A 22,879-nucleotide genomic window follows, 5' to 3' on the forward strand; every position below is an offset into this window, starting at 1 on the left:
TCCGATCGATGTCAGGGGTTATTTCCGGAACATGACAGTGATTGTTTAGCGGATGATGCATTATTACACGCGATTGAATCATGTTTCCAATGGACATCGCTTCATTTTCTTTTCTAATAGGCTGTGGTTTACTGTACCTAATCTCTCAGCAATATCACAATGATGTTCAATAACATCATACTGATCGTTATTCCCATCGTTTCATATTATACGTCATATTGATCTTTATGCATGAAGCAACCGTGTTGTCACTTTTTGCAGCCGTCAAAACTATAAAAGCTCGACAGGATTAGCTGCTGTGAATAACTTTACTTCATTCAAGTTTTATTATCAACAATGTCTGGTCAAGCAAACAACCCCGCCAACTTTGCCAACCGTCCCCGTGAGGAGGTTCAAAACATCGCTTCTAAGGGAGGTCAAGCTAGCCATTCCGGAGGTTTTGCCAGTATGGATCCTCAAAAGCAACACGATATCGCTTCCAAGGGAGGTCAAGCTTCCTCTGGTTCCTTCGAGAAGGGTAGCGAGAGAGCTCGTCAAGCAGGACGCAAGGGAGGACGTGCTACAGGACGTGAACAATATAATGAGGAGGACGATGATCCCTACATCCAAGACCAGGAGTAAATCTATCATCCTACCACACGATGTACACAGCCCCACTTTTGTAAATTTCTCAAAGTCTGTAGCAGTTATGACAGTTGTAAATACATAAGCTTTTGAGTTTGTTGAAGTCTTTGTGTGCTTTGATTTGGATTCTATCACATTTGCTTATATAGCAGGATCATCGTTATGTCGTAGTAAGAGATCAAAAAACTATAGCCGCACATGGCCTTTTATTCTCATTCTATTTTCATGACCATATCAAATCACGGTAGCTGCTCAAAGTACATCATACCAATGTCCCATTTAATATTCCAAACTCGTTTTTTATACACAACCCAATGTAATTCATATGCACACACATTCCATACACACACATGAGCTTCCTTGGTAGCGTTCAAATCATGTTGAGACAATAGATTCTATTTTGGAAATACAACGATGGATATCTAGTATCTGATTCGATGGCATGGTACAACATTAGCTATAGGAGAGGTATATGGCATGGCAACTTGGCCGGTTGTCAATGGGGATAAATGGCCTGTGAGCAGCTCAAAATGGGAACACTGTGTGACGTTGATGATTTGGACAAGGCAGATTTCCAGGCTGTGAATGGGCATACTTGGGTGTGAGTGCAGTACTACTTTTCTACTACCATCCCTCCGAGGTTCTTTTGCCAAACTCCCATGCCAGCAACTAACGACGCTGTCGACGAACATACATCGAAAGAGGTTGCTGCTACTAGTGACCACGTCATTGGATCCAAACGACCCATAAAAGACACCAACTCTTCCACTCATGACGATAATCGACGCGAAGACGGCGATCTGCACTTGTTGTTGCAGCAATTCACCACGATCTTGCTCCAGTAACGTATTCAATACTCTTGTCGGTTTGTTGTATCCAATGCTTATAACCCAATGCTACCTTAGAAACGACACGAATGGATTGTTGAGGAGTCGACAAAACCAGGAGATAGAAGATAATGAGCTTACGATGGACACGATCCAGGCCAAGCTTGATGCATATACAACTATCAAGGATTTCAAGGTAAGTACTATATGAATAGGGCTTGATTTGGTAACGCTGTATTTGACATTTTTCCTTTACTTTTTGCAGCATGATTTGAAGCGGGTATTTCAGTCAGCTCTTGGGAAATTATCAGGATCACATTATGAGTCGCTAGTGAAGCTCCACGATTTCGCGATGAACACCTTGCAATTCGAATCCAGGAGATTGATGCACAATGAGGACGATGATGATGACAAGGAGCATGATTTTGTCGATGAACGAATAGCGCTTTTCAGACCTACTTTGGATGGATTCGTTTTTTCAGATTCAGTACCAGCATCAGCATTGCATGAAAATAAGGACAAACTACGTAAGCATTTAAAAGTGAAGTATGGACAAAAGGGATTGATCATTCTATGTTATTTCAGCATCGGGTATCCAAGAAATGGTCGTTTATCCATCATCATCTGCATGTGCCCCAAGTGAATTGTCGAATCTTAAAAGCATTGTACCTTCACCACCTCGCCATCCATCACGAGTACATAGACATGAAGATAAACCAGCTGTTCCAAGTAAGTATAGCGTAGCGTTATATGATCCCAGGATTGGATTAACATGGAGATATATGAAACAGTTCAATGGCTGGACTATGGGGCATTTTCCAGCTTTGCACCTACTCGGGATTCCAATCATGCCAATGTATCGTATGAAAGCACATATATGGGACGAGCAGCAAAACGATTTAGACGATGGGAAAAGAAGCAGCGTAACCTACAGACTTTGGGAAAGCCGACGACTCCACCACCTTCAAAGCAGAATGGTGTATCGCCACCTCCACCTTCCTCACAAAAAGATGATGGCGACAAAATCGATACTGAATGGTTGCGGAAACAAGGATTAGATGCGGATGCTATTGTTGCAGCAGCACAATCAGGGTCTTTCAACGTGGATGATCTCGTGGACAACAATGAAACCAACATAGATGGTCAACTAGAAAGGAATGCCGAGTTATTGGATTACTTGTCTCAATATCAAGAATATCGATTTGGTTTGGGTGATGCACGCTGGGGATCCATTGATGAGGCTGAGCAGGAAATTGGTATGTAGCACTCACTCACTATGCATATGCTCTATACTAATAACATTTCTACAGCCAATGCACTTCAAAAGCGTATGCAAAAACTGATATCCAAGGTACCGCCGAAGGATTTGATTGATGCATCAACCATAGAATCGGCCATGAAACGCCTGCCTCTTGTTGAATCAGTTTATCGAGGCACGTTGCCACCCAGCAAGTTGTTTGCATATCCAACAAGTGAAAAATTGGAACCGATCCCACCTATCGCCAATGCCATTCCAGGGTATCCAAAGGAACGATGGCGAGTGTTTGATATTCCACCCATACCCAACAGACAACCAACAGCAGCCAATGGTGGAGAATCGTCATCACGTGCTATCAACCCTCTTCCTCCTCATCACCAACCTCATCCATCATCTCCTGCCACAGGACATCCGATGCATCATTCATCCCAATCGCCTGGAACCAGATAGTGTCACATAAGTATATCAGTCTCTATATATTAATAAAAAAAGAACTATCTTACAAGATCCTAATCACAAAGAGTAACATTATGACGTTGTTGAAGAGATCTCAAACCACAAAAAACAAGGAGGTGATACCCAGTACATCCTTTGTACCAAGACACAATGAATCAATCATACCTTTTTGCTTCCTCTTTCTTCCCTGTATCACGGCATTTACAAGTGGAAATATTTATACATACAATCCCTGCATGAGTCTCTATAATAATACAATGCAATCGACTTCTCACACACAATGAGGCCCAACTCAGGAAGAAGGAAGGTCTCTTACACTTTACAAACTAGAAATAGTTGGCGAACGCGATCTAGTACTCGCTGCAAGTCACCCTTTATCCAACATTCATGCACAAGGGGTACAATGGATTGTTACAATTGAGGAGATACATCAAATTGAGGTTGTGCACAGGTGGACGGATGGATGTGAGGTAGTGTTTGATGCGTGATGGCGTATTATGGTTGACAGGTTGCACAAAGGATGATGGCAGCAACTGCCATGGAATAGGGAAGCATCAATCATTCAGGATGACAAGCATCAAACATCATGGTCCAGTTGACAATGAACACATAAGAACAAAAGGACCCTTTTCCACACATAGTATATATCCAGATCCTTCCATCCCATATACTAAACCAATATCCATATCCATATCCATATCCATATCCATAGAAAGCTGTCTGTATTGAAGCAAGTTGCTACATGTAAATAAAGCTGTTTGTATATGATGGCTATCTTCTGTTCGCGTAAAAAGGTTGTAAGGAAAGTTGTTGCAAATAGATGACACTGCTTGAGACCATCGAGTAAAGACCTTCCTAATGGCAGCTGCTGTTACGTTTGGTGGTGGCAGAGGGGTGTGCAAGAACGTGTGTTGCAATAGAGTGACAATGTTGTGAATGCTGTTTGAGACAATGAAGTAAAGACCTTGCTAATAGCGACTGCTATTACGTTTGATTGTGGTCGAGGATTGTACAACAGAATGTGAAGATGTCAAGAGCCCCGGGTGTTGTAGTGAGGGTGCACACGCCATGGGCCTGCCATTGAGTCAAAGGCAATCGGATCAAGGCAATCGGATCAAGGCAATCGTAGCGTTGACATGATGGGTTGAAGCAGGACAATCGTTCGCAGCAAGTAGTTGTACTTGAATGGGGCAACGATTGAGAATGGGAGGAAGAGGGAAATACGCTGAGAGTGGAAGAGGTGGAAATTAAATGAGTTGATTTGGTGTTGGATGATACTTCTGTGTTTGAGCGTTGCTCAATCAAATCCCCTCGGATCAAGAAAGTTGAAGGATCGACATGATGGGCTGGAGCAGGACAATCGTTCACATGCATTAATTTGGGCAACAAAGGTGAATGGGAGGAATGGGCTGTTAGCTCGCAATATATGGGCTGTTGCAAGTATCATGCATCGACCTTTCCAGTCATGCATAATCAGCGGCGTTACACAAAAAAATTCATCTGCATCTTTGACTCTATCAGGGTCTACCTACTCGACATTAAACAAAGGCAACCTATCATATAGCATCACGCGCACAACATAAAGGTGCCTGTATCTACAAACTTTACAATCAAACGTGGGGTTTTTATTACAGCAATGGGCTCGGCTTGACCAACAGCACCTTGTGTGAAAGTTTCACGATCAAGCTTGCCAATCCCAGATTTCGCAATGTCGCTAGCAGCCAAACTGGATCCGGGGGTCGACCTCTTCGACGACGACGACCAAAAAATATTTTTTGGGCTGTTTGCGACATTGAACGTGAAACTTTCACACAAGGTGCTGTTGGCCAAGCCGAGCACATTGCTCTAATAAAAACCTCACATTTCATTGTAAAGTTTGGAGATACAGGCACCTTTATGTTTGTAAGCGTGATGCTATATGAAGAGTGGTCTTTGTTCATTGTCAAGTAGCTAGACATTGGAGAGCCAAAGATGCAGAAGGACCTCTTTGTTTAACTCAGCTAAAAAGTCAGGACTTCAGGGACAATGCATGATAGGTACGCAACCCTCACTTTTATGTCATACAATGGCAGCCAATAGCCACTTTTGTGCATTCCCAACTTTTGTGCATTCTATTGTAGGTGGACGATGCTCCTGCTCTAGACATTCATTTCCATGATTAAAGTAGGTTGATCCGAGCTGATTTGGTTGAGTTATGCTCACACAAGATTACATCGGTTGAGCTACATCGAGCGTGCTTTATGTCCAGAGTGGTGTAATCTCTCTTTGGCCGCAGCTCAGTCAAATCAGCTCGGATCAACCTACTTTAATCATGGAAATGAATGTCTAGAGCAGGGGCATCCTTCCCATGCGATGGATCTCGCAACAATGATGATTGGATAAAAGTGGCCGTTAGCTGGCAATACATGCCTGTTCCTAGATGATCCATAAAGTAATTATACATTGACCCTTTCATTCATGCAAACGTAGCTGTGTTACACAACACGACCCTCTGCATCTTTTGCTCTGCCAGGGTCCACCTACTTGGCAATGAACAAAGACCACTCTTCATATAGCATCACGCTTACAAACATAAAGGTGCCTGTATCTCCAAACTTTACAATGAAACGTGGGGTTTTTATTAGAGCAATGTGCTCGGCCTGGCCAACAGCACCTTGTGTGAAAGTTTCACGTTCAATGTCGCAAACAGCCCAAAAATTATTTTTTTGGTCGTCGTCGTTGAAGAGGTCGACCCCCAGATCCAGTTTGGCTGGTAGCGACATTGCGAAATCCGGGATTGGCAAGCTTGATCGTGAAACTTTCACACAATGTGCAGTTGGCCAAGCCGAGCACATTGCTCTCATAAAAACCCCACGTTTCATTGTAAAGTTTGGAGATACAAGTGCCTTTATGTTTTACATATGCTGTAATCGTGATGCTATATGACAGGTTGTATTTATTCGATATCAATCACCACCATATTAGAGCCAGAGATGCAGATTGAGTTCTTTGTGTAACAGAGCAAAAAGAAGTCGGGACTTCACGGCTAATGCTATTGGTGGAAGAGCGCATAATGGATCCTTTCCCCCTATACGACACCGAGAGTAATCGTCCGCCTATGGTAGTCCGTATGGAAATGGTTCGTTGTTATGTAAGGTTGCATCAGATGGCGTAGTTGAAATATGGGCATAGGTAAGCATGGAATGTCCATGTACTTTGTACCACATTGTATCACAGCTCACTCTTCCTTGATCATAATGAATTAAGCTTACGATGCCAAGCTTCTTGGGTAATAATAGCAGGCACTACCTTGAGCATCTTCACTCTCGAATTTAGTATCTTTGCTATACAAGAGTACTATTATCTTTCGACTATCAGCTTGTAAACTAGGAATTTTTATGTAGTGAATGTGACAATGTTGTGACAAAAGAACAAAAGCATCTTGATACGATGATGTAGATGATCCAATCTCGCTTCCCGACCTTCAAACTTGCATTCCCCCTTCAATCCAGAAACCAACCAAGCGATCCACATCTTGCACACGTGAGCTGATAGCACGATACCCTTCTCAACATTATGTTGAATCCAATTTTCATTCAATGAACAATTCGAAGAATAGCACATGGTAGTGTGGATGTTTATAAAGTAAATATGATAGCAACAGCATTGGGGATTGAATAAGATACTGAATCACATAGACTGGATAGGGATCATTATGCCATTGTATTCTTGGTGGGTGCCGTCATAAACATTCTTGATCCACGTTGCAAAATAGCTGCTGCATGCATTGAATCGAGTACTGCAATACCTTCCATGGCTGTACAACGCCCTTCGTCAATTCCATCCCATCCATCACCAACCTCAGCGGTATCCACGTGACACGATCCATCGTTCCTGCTGACGACGCGCCCAAGTAAGCAAAGCAGCATTCTGGATTTCTCATCATTGCACTTGTTTTCATCCATCCACCATAACCATTGCAACTCCAATAAGAAAGTACCATCATGTGATCGCTGCTGACGTGCTTCCTTTTCCATCCTGCTGTTGGTCTGCCTCTTTCTTGGTCATTTTCCATCGTAGCTCAACCAGGTGAAGATTGCTTGTATTGCCGTGTATTTGATATCTGATAAAGCAACATCCATTGGAATTCGTATATACCAAAGCAAGTTTGCTGCAAGTAACTTGAGACCATCGAGTAAAAACCTTCCTAATGGCAGCCGCTGTTACTTTTGGTCGTGGCAGAGGGTGTGCAAGAACGTGTGTTGCAATAGAGTGACAATGTCGTGAATGCTGTTTGAGACAATGAAGTAAAGACCTTGCTAATAGCGACTGCTATTACGTTTGATTGTGGTCGAGGATTGTACAACAGAATGTGAAGATGTCAAGAGCCCCGGGTGTTGTAGTGAGGGTGCACACGCCATGGACCTGCCATTGAGTCAAAGGCAATCGGATCAAGGCAATCGTAGGATTAACATGATGGGTTGAAGCAGGACAATCGTTCGCATGTAGTAGTTGTATACTTGAATGGGGCCAACAGTTGAGAATGGGAGGAAGAGCAAGACGCGGGAGGTGGAAGAAGTGGAAATTAAATAGGCCATACGCTGCCCTACAAATCCATATACACTGCACATGAATCCTTGATAATGAGATTGCCCCTCTTGTACCTGAAACTTTCACACAAGATGCTCTTGGGCATGCTGATCACGTTGATCTAAAAAAGACCTCATGTTTCATTTGAAAATTTGGAATGGGAGGGTGCAGTGTGGGATTTACTATGTAAGTCGGAAATGGAGGTCAGCCCCGGATTCATGATTTATGGAAATAGTATGCATTACCTTGGGATTCCCCATTTCGAACCTGAAACTTTGTCGGAAGGTTCGCTGCAACATGCTGATCAACTTCATTCATTTAAAAACCATACACTTCATTAAGAATGTCTTGAATGCGGGAGGGTCCAAACGGTGGATGATGGGAACAAAAGAGCGGACGGCCCACCGCCCCGAAGTTGCCCACCTCCAACTTGAAAATTGGTCAGAAGGGTGCTCCGAGCATGCTGATCAACATTTTTCTAATAAAAACTTCATGCTTCATTTGAAAATTTGGAATGGGAGCGTCCAAAAGTTTGAAAGACGAAGACATTCGCAGGGTCTGTCTTTCAAGAATTTTCATGTTTGCTGTTCCAGCGTAGCTCAGTCAAATCGGCTCGGATCAAGAAAGTTTAATGATGGAAATGATGGGCTGGAGCAGGAGAATCGTTCTCATGCAATGGAATGGGCAACAATGGCAAATGGGAGGAAGAGGCTATTAGCTGGCAGGCTGTTTATGAACCGAAAATCGATATGCTGATGTTGAATTGATTTGCTCGCTGTGTTGAACATTGTTCGAGTGCAGCTTATTACAGAGGTAACCTCTTACTGTAAATATGGGCTGCAAAGGATAGCATGATCCTGTAATGATGTATACTAGAGATTGCATTAAACGTGTAAGCTTTCAATGTAAGATCCCATAGGTAGTGTCAAACCATTCAAGGAGAACTGAATGGGGCTGCTGAGCCAAAGACAATGATCATTGGTTTCAATAGGAGAATCAAAAAAAAATTTTTTTCAAATAGATGGGGCAAAGGGGAACCTTTGTTGTTTCTTTCTCTTTTCCTTTTTCTTTAAACATGACGGGTGCTTCGCGTACTTACAGCAAGACTTCCAAGGTCCCTAAGCGTCCCTATGAATCAGCTCGTCTTGACCAAGAGTTGAAGCTCGTTGGCGAGTACGGTCTCAAGAATAAGCGTGAAGTCTGGCGTGTCGGTTTGACCTTGTCCAAGATCCGTCGTGCTGCTCGTGATTTGCTTACCTTGGATGAGAAGGATCCTCGTCGTCTTTTCGAGGGTAATGCCTTGATTCGTCGTCTTGTACGCATTGGTGTCTTGGATGAAAGCCGTATGAAGCTCGATTACGTCCTTGGTCTTAAGATTGAAGACTTTTTGGAGCGTCGTCTTCAAACCCAAGTCTTCAAGCTTGGTCTTGCCAAGTCTATCCACCATGCTCGTGTCCTTATCCGTCAACGTCACATTCGTGTTGGCAAGCAAGTTGTCAATGTTCCCTCCTTCATTGTCCGTTTGGTAAGTCTTTTATCACACAATCCCAATGAGGTGGCTTTTATCTGACTTTGTACTTTTTGAAATTATAGGATTCCCAAAAGCACATTGACTTTGCCTTGACCTCTCCTTATGGTGGTGGTCGCGCTGGTCGTGTCAAGAGAAAGAGAGCCAAGGCCGCCGAGGGTGGTGATGACGAAGAGGATGAAGAGTAAATCTCTTTATCTTACAAGCTGTTGTATGAACCTTTGCATGCCGTAATAAAAAAAAAGATGTCCATCTACGCATGGTTTCCTTTTTTGCATGCAAAGCACCTGTGCAAATTAGCGCAGTATCATGGCAACAAAAACACACGTGTAAGTATGTCTCGCACTTGGTGTGGCGGGTTGGTTTGCTGCTCATCTCTTGGTCTTTTCTTTCTTTTTTGGACTTTTGGATGTAGCTTCCCTTCTCTCTCCCTCTCGCCTTCCACTTTTTACCATGTGTGTGTCTATCTTTGTGTTTTTGCCAGGTGCTTTGCATGTAGATGTTGTCAATTGATTGGGGGGGGGTGTTGGAGGTGTGGTATAATAGTCAGCTGAAAATGATGTTGGAACCAGCATTAGACACTCATTTAACAAGTAAGTGATAATAAACAAAGGAAACATTTTTTATATGTATAAATCGTTGATTGTGCTTATTGCTTGTGTCTATGGTGATGGTATGCTTTGTTGATCATTGATAGCTGCATCAGCAGGTGATGAATCAGCAGCAGCAGGGGCTTTGATGGCATCAGATACAATATTGACCACATCTGCTACTTCAGGTGGAAGTTCCTTGTCCTTGGCAAAGTAACTTTTGAGAGCATTTTGCATTTTGCCAAACGCATTTCCTTCTATGCGCGTGCCGTGGTATTGTGAGATCTCATCATGGAACCTACACAAGACATAAGCTATCCACCATCACAAACACTCACGTTGTTATCCACACTTACTGTACACAGTCAAAATCCCATGTTGAGCGCCATTTGTGGGCCATGCATTCTTTCTTTGTCCAGGGTTCGGCATAGGTGATGGGGATGAATTGGCGATATACAGTGATCACACAAAGGATAACCAGCACAGCTGCGATTGTGCGCTTTTTGGATACGAGACGTACAGTGACAAAGTCGAATACCACACCAAATAGAAGAATCGAAAAATAAAGTGCTGGCATGTAATGATGCAAAAATAGCTGACGGCCCATCAGGAAAAAAGGAATGTAGTGAAGAATCCATCCCACCAAAAAGAAGCCAGCCGACTCATCGTAAAACTTCCTTAGACCTGTTATTTAATTGCGATAAGTCCTCTTTCCTAAAGACTTTTTCTTATCCAGAATCTTACCTGCCAATTGAATGTGGATGCCTCTCTTGTCCAGCAATAAGAGGATAGCTCGAAAAGCAACGTAAATGACAATAGATGCTGTTGACATCCAATACACCAATGGGTTTCCAAGCAAGTAAAGATGTCGAAAGTCTCGTCCCCAAAAGTTGATACCACGTCGAAGCAAAGGCCATGCCTAATGCCATTGATAGTCAATCACTACACAATATCCCAAAGACATCGGTTACTTACCGATGGCCGAGAATCGTATGGATGCGATGATGTCAAGCCTTTGTTAACATCCCACATGACCTTGTTCAATTCCATAAACCTAGCAAGGAATCCCGGGCGGCGATAATTCACTCGTTCTGTATCAGGAGGCACTGGTTTATAGAAAAAGCGATTAGTACCATTCATATAGTAATACCGTAGCATCACATACATAATGCATTCTCGGTGGATTCGATGTACCACATTGTCTTTGGCTTTTTCCCATTCTTGATGCATGTAACTTCTTGTTGACCCCAACCCCACTCTGGTAACTTGACAGAATGGGAAAAAAGTGCGCAATTCTGTAACACATGCACCAATCGAAATTTGGAGTGAAGCGTTCGTAGCCTATCTTTGGATTCGGGGTCATGCTTGTCATGATCAACGATCTCCACCCGCCAATAGTCGTTGGCATCACCATCGAATCCAGGGAATCCATATGTACTAAAAGGTTCATCAGCACTCACTTGTTCGCATATTCCTTTTCCTTTGTTTACCTGACTTCATTGTGATAATCCAAATCAGTCATGGGGGGTCGATGATCGTGCGAATGAAGGCGTTTGTTGGAATCATTGTGAATGAGGCGTACGATATCTCCATGCTTGATGTATTCAATGCCAGTGACTTGCTCTGTATCCTTCTTATAGATGGTCCACCAGTTGTTGTCATCGCGATGGGGGTAGAGCGTTACTTGTTGTTCTATAATACAGGTCTCAATACCTGATTTTCTTCCACTTTGTTTCCAATACACTTACGCTTGCTTCCAGTTGGATAATCATGAGGATGGGAGTGTAAATAACCACCTCGAGTAGCCATATGACGGATATAGACGCGGGACCCATAAGCAATATCTGATACAATTAATCAGTATCACCCATTCCCTATCATTACCCAAATTGATTCTACTTACCAACAGGTGTATCAGCGAGCTTGTGACCTGCTAAAGTTTGCTGGAACTCTGGTGACATGAATCCGTTGCCCTCGCCACTGTTTGGCAATGAGTGGAAGTGGATACCGAACATGAGCATATAGACCGTGATTGGTAGTACAATCAAGCAGAAGGCACGTGCCATGAAATGACGAATAAAAATAGGCTTGCATGAAATGAGTTGCCTGATATTCATTGTTGCATTAATTCAACTTACCACTGGCACACGGGTATCTCCCCAAATTTCCCAGAGGTTCTTGATGGTTGATACGCCCACCGTAGCAATCATGAATAGACCCACCCATTTGCAGCTCACAGTCAAACCCAATCCCAAGCCTGTCAATGCCAACCAAAAGTACCACCAGAATTGGAAAGGCCTATACATCGACGTGTGAGATACATGATAATTTCAACTTGTTGATAAATGTATATACCTGTTTTGCTGATTATGAAAGTTGACCCATACAAGCGCTGTAGCTGCTGTAAATGACAAGAGCACAGGATCCAGCAAGATGTGTCGATTATTGGTGATCAAGCCATTCTCTACAGCATTCCATCAGTTTTTCTTGCCATTTGTATCCCATTTCCTAATACTTACCATAGCATACCATCAAGGCAGCTACCACAGCAGAAGCCACTGAATGACCCGATTGTCGCATGGTCCAATAAGCGATGGGCACCGTCAATACACCATTCAAAGCACAAAACACACGCATGGAAATATACGGAACACCAGGACCAATGTAATCCCTGACGTGTCCATGTCAGTCTAAATCACTATATTGTCTCCTTCCCCTCCCCCTTGGATACTCACTTGCCAATATCCTTGAAATCAAATCCACCATCAAACCCTGCCAACTTTGCCACCAACGCGATCAACATTTTTGCGAGCTATATAAGCATGCATATGAGTTATATATCTCCCTATATACAATGAACACCGCATTGAACTTACTGGTGGATGTACATCCATAAAGAATCGTGTCTTGATATACTTGCTAGCAAATCCACCAAAATGGACCTCGTCAAAGCTTGGATACCATCAGTTTTCATTCCACCCAAGGCCCATCTCAACCTCATACTTACACGACCGAACTTGGCTGTGAGATCCTCCACAAGCGAATATACAAAGCCCATACAGTGAGAGCAAGGCTGATACGCCAATCACGTTTACGAGCTTTGGAGTCTGCAATGGCCTTTCTTTGTCGCGCCTTGAATATCTTGGAGTCATAGTCCATAGATAGATCGACATCGTCAAAGGGATCGTCTGCTTCGTGTGGCCTTTTGAAATGGCGTTGGCGAAAAGAGTCTGAGGATCGTGTGGTGCCGGTAGCGAAACCGTTGGTATCATCGCGCATGGTCAAAGGAATGTGATCTGGAGCTGCAGCAGCAGTGGAGTTGGGAGAAAGGAACGATGAGGTTGTTGGTGGTTGCTGTGGTAATTGCCCCGCCAGGGGTTGTTGTTGGAAATAAGGCAGCGACGAGTGTCGGCTGGTCATTTCGTTCAATGGTCGACAAGGTAGAATGAATGAATGGTGGTTGTCTGTGTACCAATGTGTGTTGGAAGAAGAGTGGAGTTACGTTGAATACTTTGTGGTAGAAAAAGAGGATGCGGCGGAAGCTATGGTTTCTGTAATAGGCACACTACCACTACTCGCCATTGCGGCGACTTAAAAACGTTTCTCATATGATGTTGAATGGAGAGTTTTCATGCCAGCCTATGCCATTTTTATATACTCAATCAATTATCGCCTAATGCACGGTCCCTTCCCAATAACGCTTATTGTATCTAAGCTTAATACTCTTCCCAATCTCCAAAATAAAACCATCGTTTGCTGCAAGGACAAGATTTTTGTATCTTTATTGTTGGATGTACAAAAAAGCCACAGGCTTTTTCTAAAGAGTTACAGTAATTACATGTGCGTTCGAGTGAGTGAGTGAGTGTGTGTGGGTGTGGGTATGTATACATGAGAGTGGGGTGTTTGTACAATGTATTTTACTTTATGCGCTTGCATAAAGGCAGGGCTTCATCGTCATCAGTTTCAATATCAGCAGTTTCACGATCCCGTTTCTTGCCTTGCTTTGCTTCAGTAAATGCTAGGAACGAAGCATAGTCATACACCTTGTTTGGATATGCCTTTTTCAAGCGTTGGTATTGGTCAAGTTTGCCTTGGTGGCGTCGACGTGCATTTTGAAACCAGGTTGAGACTATTATTAAACGAGCGTTAGCTATGTTGTTTGTGATAAGGAAATAACATTACTTACCCTGCACCAATGTCTTGTTCGCTTGTTCGGCAAGCATTGCCTTGTGATTTGGCTCAGGGGTCTTTCCACCATGCTGAAGATACCAATTCATCAAAACGTTTGTTGTTTCACGGCTATAGTTTTTGCGAGTCTTCTTTGGTATTCCATGTTGGCTACTTGATGATGATGAAGATGATGAAAAAGAAGAGGAGGAGGATGTACGTCGTCGTCGTCGTCGTGATTGTGGTGCATGGCCCTCACCGTATTCGGAGCTTGTATCACGGCAAGATAAATCATCATCATCATCATCATCGTCTTCTGGAATCCACTCGTCTGAACGCTTGCCAAGTGTGGTGGTCGTGGTAGGTATTGATGCTGATCCTTCATCGTCTTCCAAGCTAGTGTTGTCATAGGCAAGTGTGGTATCAATAGTGGTGCTACTAGCCACATCCAAATCTCCTTTAGGGGCTTGAATTGGTGGTTCGGTGCTGTATTCTTTTTGCAATACTGATGTGGATACGGGTGCAGAGGCTTGTCGTTGTCGACGTGGTTTGTTGTGTTGTTGTGCTGAAGATGCGGATTGACGGCGACAACGTCGAGGATTGGCAATGGGACGATCAATGACACGGCTTGCAAGCGTGTGTAGGCAATCATAGATACATTGGCGAATAGGTGGAAATTCACCATCATCATGTGTCAACACGTCGATTGCTCGTTCGTTGATGCCTGTCCATTGGGATTCATTCATCTTGGTATGCTTAGCTACTTGTCCTTGTAGATCCAGCAACAGCTGATTCAAAGGATGTGATTCATAAATCTCGCCATCTTCTTCTTCTTCCTCCTCATATTCCTCTTCGTCAATGCTGCTGTTGTCTGCAAACTCGGCTGTGTTCATATCATCATCATCAGCTTGTTGTTGCTCATCCACAAGCAACTCATCCTCAGCTGCTGTAGGTGTATGGGGTAATGTTGCAGGCCATGGTGCAAATACATCGTCATACGCATCTTCATCCTCATCTTCTGAAAAGCAACAATCCGTATTGCTATCGGCCATTAATGTATCATCACCTCCGTTGATAGTGAGTGACGATGCTGATAGCTGCGTTGAATCGGCTGGTGACGTTGTGCTATCATGAGCAAACAACATGGCGAGATTGTTGTCGCAATCAGTGGTGCTGCTGATATTGGCAGGAAGTGAAAATAATTCTTGGTCGGCATCCATATCTAAAATGGTGCTGGTCACGGGTATGATACCAGTGGATGGTGGTGAGAAAGGACTTGGATACACTGAATCTTGATAGCTGTCACCAGGGGTTGTAGGCTGTTGAGTTGTATTGTATTGCTCATCCTCAGGACCAGGAGATGACCACATTGTGTGAGAGCTGGCAATAGAAGCACTAGGAGATTCCATGCCGGTATTTGCATGCATCTTTGTTGGTGTTACTGTTGTCCAGGTCGCATGCTGCTTTTCATCATGGCTGTTCTCTACTACTGTTGTTGCTGCTGTTGCTGCAGGTGCCACGCGAGGATATCCCAACATTGGATCATCATCTTGTGAAAAGCAAAATGCCTTCCTTGACCCCATCAAATCGTAGCTTTGATGCGGTGGAGAAAACATTGTTACCATCGTTTCATTCCAGGTTCCAGAAGATAACACCGATGATGGATTAAAACGTTGTATGCCAAGAAGCGAAGATTGTTGGTCGTGATATTGAAGAAAACGCTGCATATCCGAAAGTGAAGATTGTTGAAGGTGATGAGGATGCTGTGGCTGATCCCCTGTAGCTGCTGACATTGTTATTTATGTTGAAAAGCGCACGATACGCGGTATGTATGGGATGTATAAAATGCGATAGAGATTTTTTTCTTTGAAAAAGAGGAAGAAACAAGAATGGGTCGCGGGAGATGGGGGGGAATGGAGCGATTTAAATGCATGTGCAATAGTGGATAAGGTCGTTTTTCTCACCTCCGAATCAGCTGTATTGATGGTTGTGGTTGTGGTTTAGTGGTCTGTGTGTGTAGCGTTGAGATGTCTGTTATTGATATTGGCGGTTCTACAAACCTTGATGTGTGTGTGCCGCGTGTTTTTCTTTCTGCCGCCCATGGTTTTAGGTTATCCCTTTTTTATTGTGTCCCAGTGCCTTTCTCTCTTTTGGTTGCATCCGAGCACATCCGTGTGAGACACAAGTAGCCCTGTGTGATGCTAACCAAGCTCATGGGGTTGCCGATCTAGTAGCCAGCACTAACCACGGCACAAATCTCATGGCAGATGTGCTCCATTTGCTCTTACTGATATGTTGGACCCAATGAATGGGAACACACGTAGGCTAAAAAAAAACAAGATTGGGCGGGTGTGGATGCATTACAATAACACAATGAAGGAGGCGATTGCGTGGGTCCAAATATCTTTCTTGTGCAAACAAAGCGAGTGGAGTGTACGGAATGACTGTGCGAGATCCGGTTTATCGATGGTTACATTCATCTCACAAAGTTGCCATACATGGGGATGCCCATCAGAAAATTGGCTAGAAGGAACAAAGTTGAAACACAGGCTGCTTGGGCGTTCATGCCTTTTTCCATGCTAACCACTTGTGGAAGCACGTCCACTATTATCTTTTACACCACGCTATATGCTCAGGACCTGGTTATTATCCAAGGGCAAGAATTTGTTATCAAAGTATACATACGTTACTATTGATCCTTTCGAAAAGTGGAGCGTTAGCATTAGTAGAATGTAAGTGCACGCTTCTTTCCTTAGATGAAGTGTCTGCATAAATGCGGGAATCGTAACAATTCAGTGTAACCAACGTGCACTCAATGCGTCATTTGCAACCATAAGCTCACTCTTTTTTTGTTCACCTTCGTATACGTACATCCACTTGAGCGGGAAACGGACATGCCCATAAAAAAGCAATAAGGCTGTTTATGATATCCATTGTTGAGTATACTTGTCCTTGTTTGATGCGCCTTGTTGCCGTAGCTTGATGCCTGGATGTGTGTATGTACACAAATGTGTGATGTGTGACAAACTTGACGTTAGTGTAACACTCGCAGCATTATGTGCCCAAATTTACACTGCCATTTGGTATATGCAAAACGATGCTTCTCTAGACCAAGTGATCTGCATGATTGCGTTTTAAGCAACAGCGGCTGCATCGTCAAAGAACGAAAGGAAAAAAGGAAAAAGGAGCAAATTACGGGTCTTGTGAGCGAAAACCAAGGCGTATTGTTACTCTTGGGTGGATGATCCATCGCAATAGCTGCCGATCGTATACGCGACCGATCTTTGTGCAACTACAGAAATGTTCCTGTACCTTCCTTTTGCCTCATACTCTCATCACCTTTCACGCCTGTTGACCTTTGTGTGAGGGAGGGAGCAGCCGAGCGGAACATGCATTGCTATTATTTGTTTACCATTTTCCTCCTTGTAGTACAAATCAAGCGTGGAGTAAATAGAAAATGAAACACGCACACATACACACACCAAAAGCTTATATCATAAGCGTTTCATGTATTTGTGTGCAAGAAAGGAGAACATCCACTTTTGATGAGAAGCGGTACATACGCATGGTATCTTACATGCTGTTGGTGCAGCAGTGCATGTTAGCTGGTTTACACTCATTTACTCCTCACCTATTGTTTGGGGTCACGGACGTGCACATACACAAAAACAAGCACATCGGAAGGCTGTGCCGGGCTCAATAGGTTTTTGCATACCAGCACATCCACAACAACGCCACTTGGCTTTGCGTGTAACAATACCCTTTTTCTCTCGGCAATGAACAATGGGTCCTCATGCTCCTTTGTGTTTCACCTTACTCCGCATTAATACATACGCTTGCAATCAGGCTATTTTATGTTGCCAGCAACAGCCAACAACGCCAAACATCTATTTATCTCGAGAAAACTAATACAACATCGTATATTGCATGTCAATGAAAGAAGGAAAGGAGCTTCACATGTGCGCTCGCACATCTCATAAAGAAGGAAAAGTTGCCGGATTGTCATCAACAAGATAAGATTGGATCGTCAGTTGCACCGGTACCTACAATAAAAGCCATCTTTGACATTCGATCCATATCCTTGTTTTCACACTCCCATCATCATAATGACAAACAAAGCATCAGCGACGTCTTCCCATATACGCCAAATGTTGGCAAAAAGAAATGCTTGTTAAAGCTATCTAGTGGTATCTCTGCTTTCCAATACCATGCTACGCTTCCTTCACAACCACTGCGTCGGGTGATCTTTGCTGAATGGCAGCAACCTCAAGAATAACCTTTCCCTCCTCAATTGCCCTGTTCCCCATGTGCCGCTTGCAACCAATATCGATGCATCGAATTGTATTATCATTTTACCAGCAATGTTCCAATAAAAAAGTGTTGCTTCTAACGTGTCGCTCAAATGAGTAATGGACTATCAATAACGGCAAAGCCTGCAGCGACACCACCCTCATGAGTTGCATGTGCCTTGGTCCGTAATAAATGACCACCGATTTCGTTGACCATAGCCTTGTCACCATCACTGGATCATTGTGATTAATATGCAACTCAATATCACTCACATAGCCAGCACTTACTTTAAATAAATACCATAGATGCCAAGTTCACTTGCAACATCACCCTCGATAAGCTCGCCTTCCCTAACCATGAGATTTTGCAATGGTGGACTGCGTATAAGCTCCATGAGAATATAAGCGTTGCGTTCTTCTGGTGATAATTTCTGCAAGATGGATGGGATGTCGTTGCCATAGATGTTGTTGCCGCCTCCTTCACGCTGTGGCTTCATGACAAATCGTTCTGGTTCTTCAAGTGCCATCTTGTAAGCACGTTGGCCTTCCTCAGAGGCATCCAATGGGTACAATCCCGTAAACGATTCACGTAAAAGGTCGGCTGTGTACACATCCACATATTGTTCCAATACGCCAGGGACCGTCAACATTTGTTGCACCTTTTTGGCACCCACCAGCTGATAAGGCACCGTTGGACACTTGATCGACAAGGAACGTTCCACGATCAACCGAGCCTTCCATTCCTATTGTATGAATACCTATTAGCACCCCTGTCGCATTCATAAGAGATACCTCTTCACTCACCCTCTCTGAAGGATAATCTTCAGGAGCATATCCGGCACGATAATATGTAACAGCAATCTCATGACCATCTCTATTGTAAAAAAGTTTAAATCATCTTCCCATATTCCTTCCAATCACGTTCTACTTACATTAATAAAGCCTTTGTCTTGGGATCCAGTGTAGCAGTATTGTCGATTTCCTCGAGTGTGCGTCGAAGCAAACGGATACCATGGCTATGAAACATGTTAATCATCATTCAACAATCAACAAATTTGACTTACGATTCAAGAAGGGTAAATTCAATCCATCGTTGATCGAATGCATTTCGTTCACCTGGTTGGCATACCATCAAGACATGAGCCCTACACGTATACATATGTGTATCAGTGAGATACCATCAACCCACCTTCTCCTTTGCGTCATAGATACATACTGCGGGTTGCCATAGAGCTTCCATGCACTTGCGATACCGCTTGCCAAGCATTCAATAGAACGATTTTCAGGTAATTGATCAATGCTGATAGCACCTTGTGCGTATTTTTCTGTTGCTTCGACCAGGTATCTTTTATAGATAGATGGATGTGTCATATGAGATCACTTATCACGAGTACGCACACACACGCACACGCACACACTCCCATACCTGTGCAATCTACTTGTCCATGTGCTCAAACTTCCGAAACTAGCGGCAATCGTGTTGAATTCCACTTGCTGGATCCGAGCCGATTCAGCATCCGAGGTTGAATGCAATAGATAATCACATCGATGAATACCTAACGATGCACGCTTTCATCACCCTTATCAGTATCCCTCTTATATGATCCTTTCCCACCTATTCTTCCATTACCTGCACTACACCTTCTTCCTGTGTTTTGAGATAGATATCATAAAGCTTCTCCATAAAATCATCCACGCCTTTCAACCTATAGATGTAAACGAATCAGTATACGTTGTATCTCTATTACAATCCTTCTTTATACACACGTACGAGCTCATGGCTTTCTTGATGAGTGCGTCATCCAAGCTTAGCTGATGAATGAGAGTGTTCCATGGTTGCTGCAAGCCTTTAGCTTTCTCAAATTCGGCACGAGGGAATGGCGTTGGATACAGAGCAAATGGTGCGTGGGTTACAGCACTTTGGTTTTTGAAATGTTGCTGCTTATCAACGGTGGGTCTGACGACGAGACCATGAGCAAGGGCCCAGTCAATGGCATCGGTGACAATGGTTTGACGATCGTTGGAGGAGATTGTTGGGGGATACTTCATGGTTGAGGAGAAACAAAGAAAGGTGGAAAGAAGAAACAAGGTACAACGCACACACAAAGGTGGGGCAAACCAAAGCTTACAAATCGCGTGCTTGAGAAAGATGGCATCATTGCATCGATTGAATTCCCGCGTTCATTGTGCCTTATCGGCTTCCCCAAAGCCGATGTCCGTAATATAACGCGTCTTCCAAAACCTTCATACGATGACTAATCAATCCCATCATTCACATTTACCTTGATAACCATAATAATAAAAATGACTAGCTGATGATAGTAACATATCACTACGTGGGGTACTGCATCTATTATCAACGAATGGGACGTGCACGCCGTTGTAATCTCATCAAATCACTCAAAGAAAATGACACGCATGCCTACTACTATCAATGGATATTGAAAATCCATCATAAAATGTTACAGTAGTGTGTATATGAATCATACCATACTTGATATCAATCCTTGACTGTGGTGGTTATGATGCATCTCGAGGGGTGGATGTTTGTTTTAGGGAAAACAGGGGGTGGGTTGGTGATAATAAGGAACGTTTTTGTTTACGGGATAGAAGAGCGTGGGTGGATAATGGTAGATTCGGGACATCTCCGTAAATGATATGTTTGTAGATGTGTCAAATGAAAAATAGGGATTTTGGGGTGATATGGCTTCTTGTGCCTTTCCCCTTCTTCTCTCGTTACCCGGTAGTGGAATGGTGGTACGCTTTGATCCCTGCCCTTCGTCACCCTTCCCCACTAACTACCAATTGGCAATGGAACCTTGATATTTATTCAATCACACACAAACATACACATGATAGCAATCATGAACCAGTGTCAACTCGCATAATAGCAATTGGCAATATGAGCTTTGTTATTAGTGTGCATGAAATTGATTCCCGTGTGACACTGGTCACTGTGTGCAACCATACCTTTCTTCAATTGAATGACACAGTCTTTGTGGGGCGATCAGGTACAACAATGGATGCCATTGGAAGTTAATATCTTTCGCTCGATGTCTACCTTGCCTTCTCCTTGCATAATGAGCTCCTTGTTACTACCAAGTAGTAATAGCTGCCATCCTCCTTGTAAAATGATGATCTTTTCTGAATTTGTCATATGCTAAAAAATAAGGACATCGTTAGCAATGTCGTGATTATAACATAGCAGATGATAACGATGCAGTATGATGATCCAAGATATGGCAACACAAAGGTTTTTTACATGTTTACGGCCATGACGTTGAAAGGGGGTGTTGTTGATACAAGGCCACATTTATCATATACCAACGATGTTGTCGCGTGTGTCATGTGTGAACGATTGCCTGTGCGTAGAGAAACATTGCACACGTCAGCAGCATGTTGTGTATATACATCCTTGATGCTAGGAGGTGGGCGTGCGTATATAGACTCCAAGGGGAAGGTCGTACAGCAGATCAACTATTACATGCCATGATCATTTGCCCGCGTGGGTAATGCCAAGAATCGTTTTCGTATGTATCAAAAACGGTTATTTACATCCTTCCAAGAAGCTACATCCATATTGATGAATCAAAAAAGCGTTCATCGTTGATGGTGGTTTTTACGTTGTACATGTAGCATATAGAACAAAGTATACAACGCGAGAAGAAAACAAGCAAAAAGGGGTGATAAAGTTTGGGTCAAGGGGGAAGAAGGGGGAATGGGATGTAGGACAATTTAAGGAGCTATGATTATGATGATGAGCTGGGGGGAGGGGTTTAAAAGGGGGAAATGGGATCCAGTGCGTGTGTGTGTATGCGTTTAAAAAGAGTTGACTCTCCTGAGACCTGCTTTGCTAAGGAGGTAACAGCACGCCGCTCATGTAATATACATGCTGTGATGCAACGCTCTCGTTATGTGCATGTATGTATGTTACAACCCCTGTTCTCTTTCTCATCGCTAATGCTATTCATAGGAGAAAAGAAAAAGGAAGGCCCTGTTTACAATCACACCCCCTTGTTCGGCTGCTGCAGGAGCACAGCGGGTCAAACACGATGATAATGGTAGGGCGAAAGCAAAAGAATACACCCAGAGGGGTTGGGTGAAAGGAGAAGGAGATAAGTAAAAGGGCCAAATGCGCGAGGGCGCTTACATTGAGGAGACGATGCTTGAAATGGAAAGGGGAGATAAAAAGCAAGGGGAAAGCAAACAGCGGGAAACAAGGCTTTAGTGTCTCTCTCTATTCTTTTTTCAAGGAGGTAGGGTATACACTTTTTGCACCTATGCAAGTGAATGAAAGATGGGTATGTATGTGTAAAGCTTAGACAATGGAAGGAGTTGATGTATATATAAAATGACGGAATGACACCGTAACCGTTTCCGGGGGTTCAAAAGATACTGCTTTGTCTATTGTATTTTGCTATGTAAGCAAGCAACGGACGAGATCTTAAAGAATGGACCATTTGCGAATTGGCTTCTTGGAGGTAATATAACCAAAAAAGGGCAGTGAGCACATTGTTTCGACATGAGAGTAGGAGAAAAAGGGGAGGGCATATAATGGGGTGTGAAGGGGG

At 43.4% G+C, this 22,879-nt stretch overlaps 6 protein-coding genes across 6 annotated transcripts; 3 read left to right on the forward strand and 3 right to left on the reverse strand.

Annotated features, from left to right (window-relative positions):
• Nucleotides 1–336: 336 nt before the first annotated feature.
• On the forward strand, nucleotides 337–621 carry O0I10_004745 (conidiation-specific protein 10; the record flags this gene model as incomplete). The annotated part of the gene is made up of 1 exon (XM_058484797.1): nucleotides 337–621. The coding sequence occupies one exon, from the start codon at nucleotides 337–339 to the stop codon at nucleotides 619–621; it is 285 nt and encodes a 94-aa protein (XP_058344296.1).
• Nucleotides 622–1,283: 662 nt separating this feature from the next.
• On the forward strand, nucleotides 1,284–3,159 carry O0I10_004746 (uncharacterized protein; the record flags this gene model as incomplete). The annotated part of the gene is made up of 6 exons (XM_058484798.1): nucleotides 1,284–1,465; nucleotides 1,530–1,647; nucleotides 1,717–1,978; nucleotides 2,037–2,180; nucleotides 2,243–2,707; nucleotides 2,762–3,159. 6 exons carry the CDS (start codon nucleotides 1,284–1,286, stop codon nucleotides 3,157–3,159), a joined length of 1,569 nt encoding a protein of 522 aa, XP_058344297.1.
• Nucleotides 3,160–8,809: 5,650 nt separating this feature from the next.
• O0I10_004747 (40S ribosomal protein S9) lies at nucleotides 8,810–9,450 on the forward strand (the record flags this gene model as incomplete). The annotated part of the gene is made up of 2 exons (XM_058484799.1): nucleotides 8,810–9,259; nucleotides 9,328–9,450. 2 exons carry the CDS (start codon nucleotides 8,810–8,812, stop codon nucleotides 9,448–9,450), a joined length of 573 nt encoding a protein of 190 aa, XP_058344298.1.
• Nucleotides 9,451–9,924: 474 nt separating this feature from the next.
• On the reverse strand, nucleotides 9,925–13,272 carry O0I10_004748 (uncharacterized protein; the record flags this gene model as incomplete). The annotated part of the gene is made up of 14 exons (XM_058484800.1): nucleotides 9,925–10,150; nucleotides 10,209–10,536; nucleotides 10,597–10,771; nucleotides 10,828–10,958; nucleotides 11,018–11,289; nucleotides 11,343–11,544; nucleotides 11,601–11,696; nucleotides 11,756–11,939; nucleotides 11,991–12,150; nucleotides 12,208–12,316; nucleotides 12,372–12,523; nucleotides 12,588–12,664; nucleotides 12,729–12,804; nucleotides 12,860–13,272. 14 exons carry the CDS (start codon nucleotides 13,270–13,272, stop codon nucleotides 9,925–9,927), a joined length of 2,601 nt encoding a protein of 866 aa, XP_058344299.1.
• A 497-nt stretch (nucleotides 13,273–13,769) lies between these two features.
• O0I10_004749 (uncharacterized protein) lies at nucleotides 13,770–15,812 on the reverse strand (the record flags this gene model as incomplete). The annotated part of the gene is made up of 2 exons (XM_058484801.1): nucleotides 13,770–13,981; nucleotides 14,039–15,812. The coding sequence occupies 2 exons, from the start codon at nucleotides 15,810–15,812 to the stop codon at nucleotides 13,770–13,772; spliced, it is 1,986 nt and encodes a 661-aa protein (XP_058344300.1).
• Nucleotides 15,813–18,417: 2,605 nt separating this feature from the next.
• O0I10_004750 (glutathione synthetase) lies at nucleotides 18,418–20,357 on the reverse strand (the record flags this gene model as incomplete). The annotated part of the gene is made up of 9 exons (XM_058484802.1): nucleotides 18,418–18,541; nucleotides 18,597–19,051; nucleotides 19,113–19,182; nucleotides 19,241–19,324; nucleotides 19,373–19,453; nucleotides 19,525–19,653; nucleotides 19,735–19,877; nucleotides 19,939–20,014; nucleotides 20,080–20,357. The coding sequence occupies 9 exons, from the start codon at nucleotides 20,355–20,357 to the stop codon at nucleotides 18,418–18,420; spliced, it is 1,440 nt and encodes a 479-aa protein (XP_058344301.1).
• Between the last annotated feature and the right edge of the window lie 2,522 nt (nucleotides 20,358–22,879).

This window comes from Lichtheimia ornata (genome assembly GCF_029851405.1).
Source record: "Lichtheimia ornata isolate CBS 291.66 chromosome Unknown scaffold00018, whole genome shotgun sequence".
Classification (NCBI taxonomy): Eukaryota; Fungi; Mucoromycota; class Mucoromycetes; order Mucorales; family Lichtheimiaceae; genus Lichtheimia; species Lichtheimia ornata.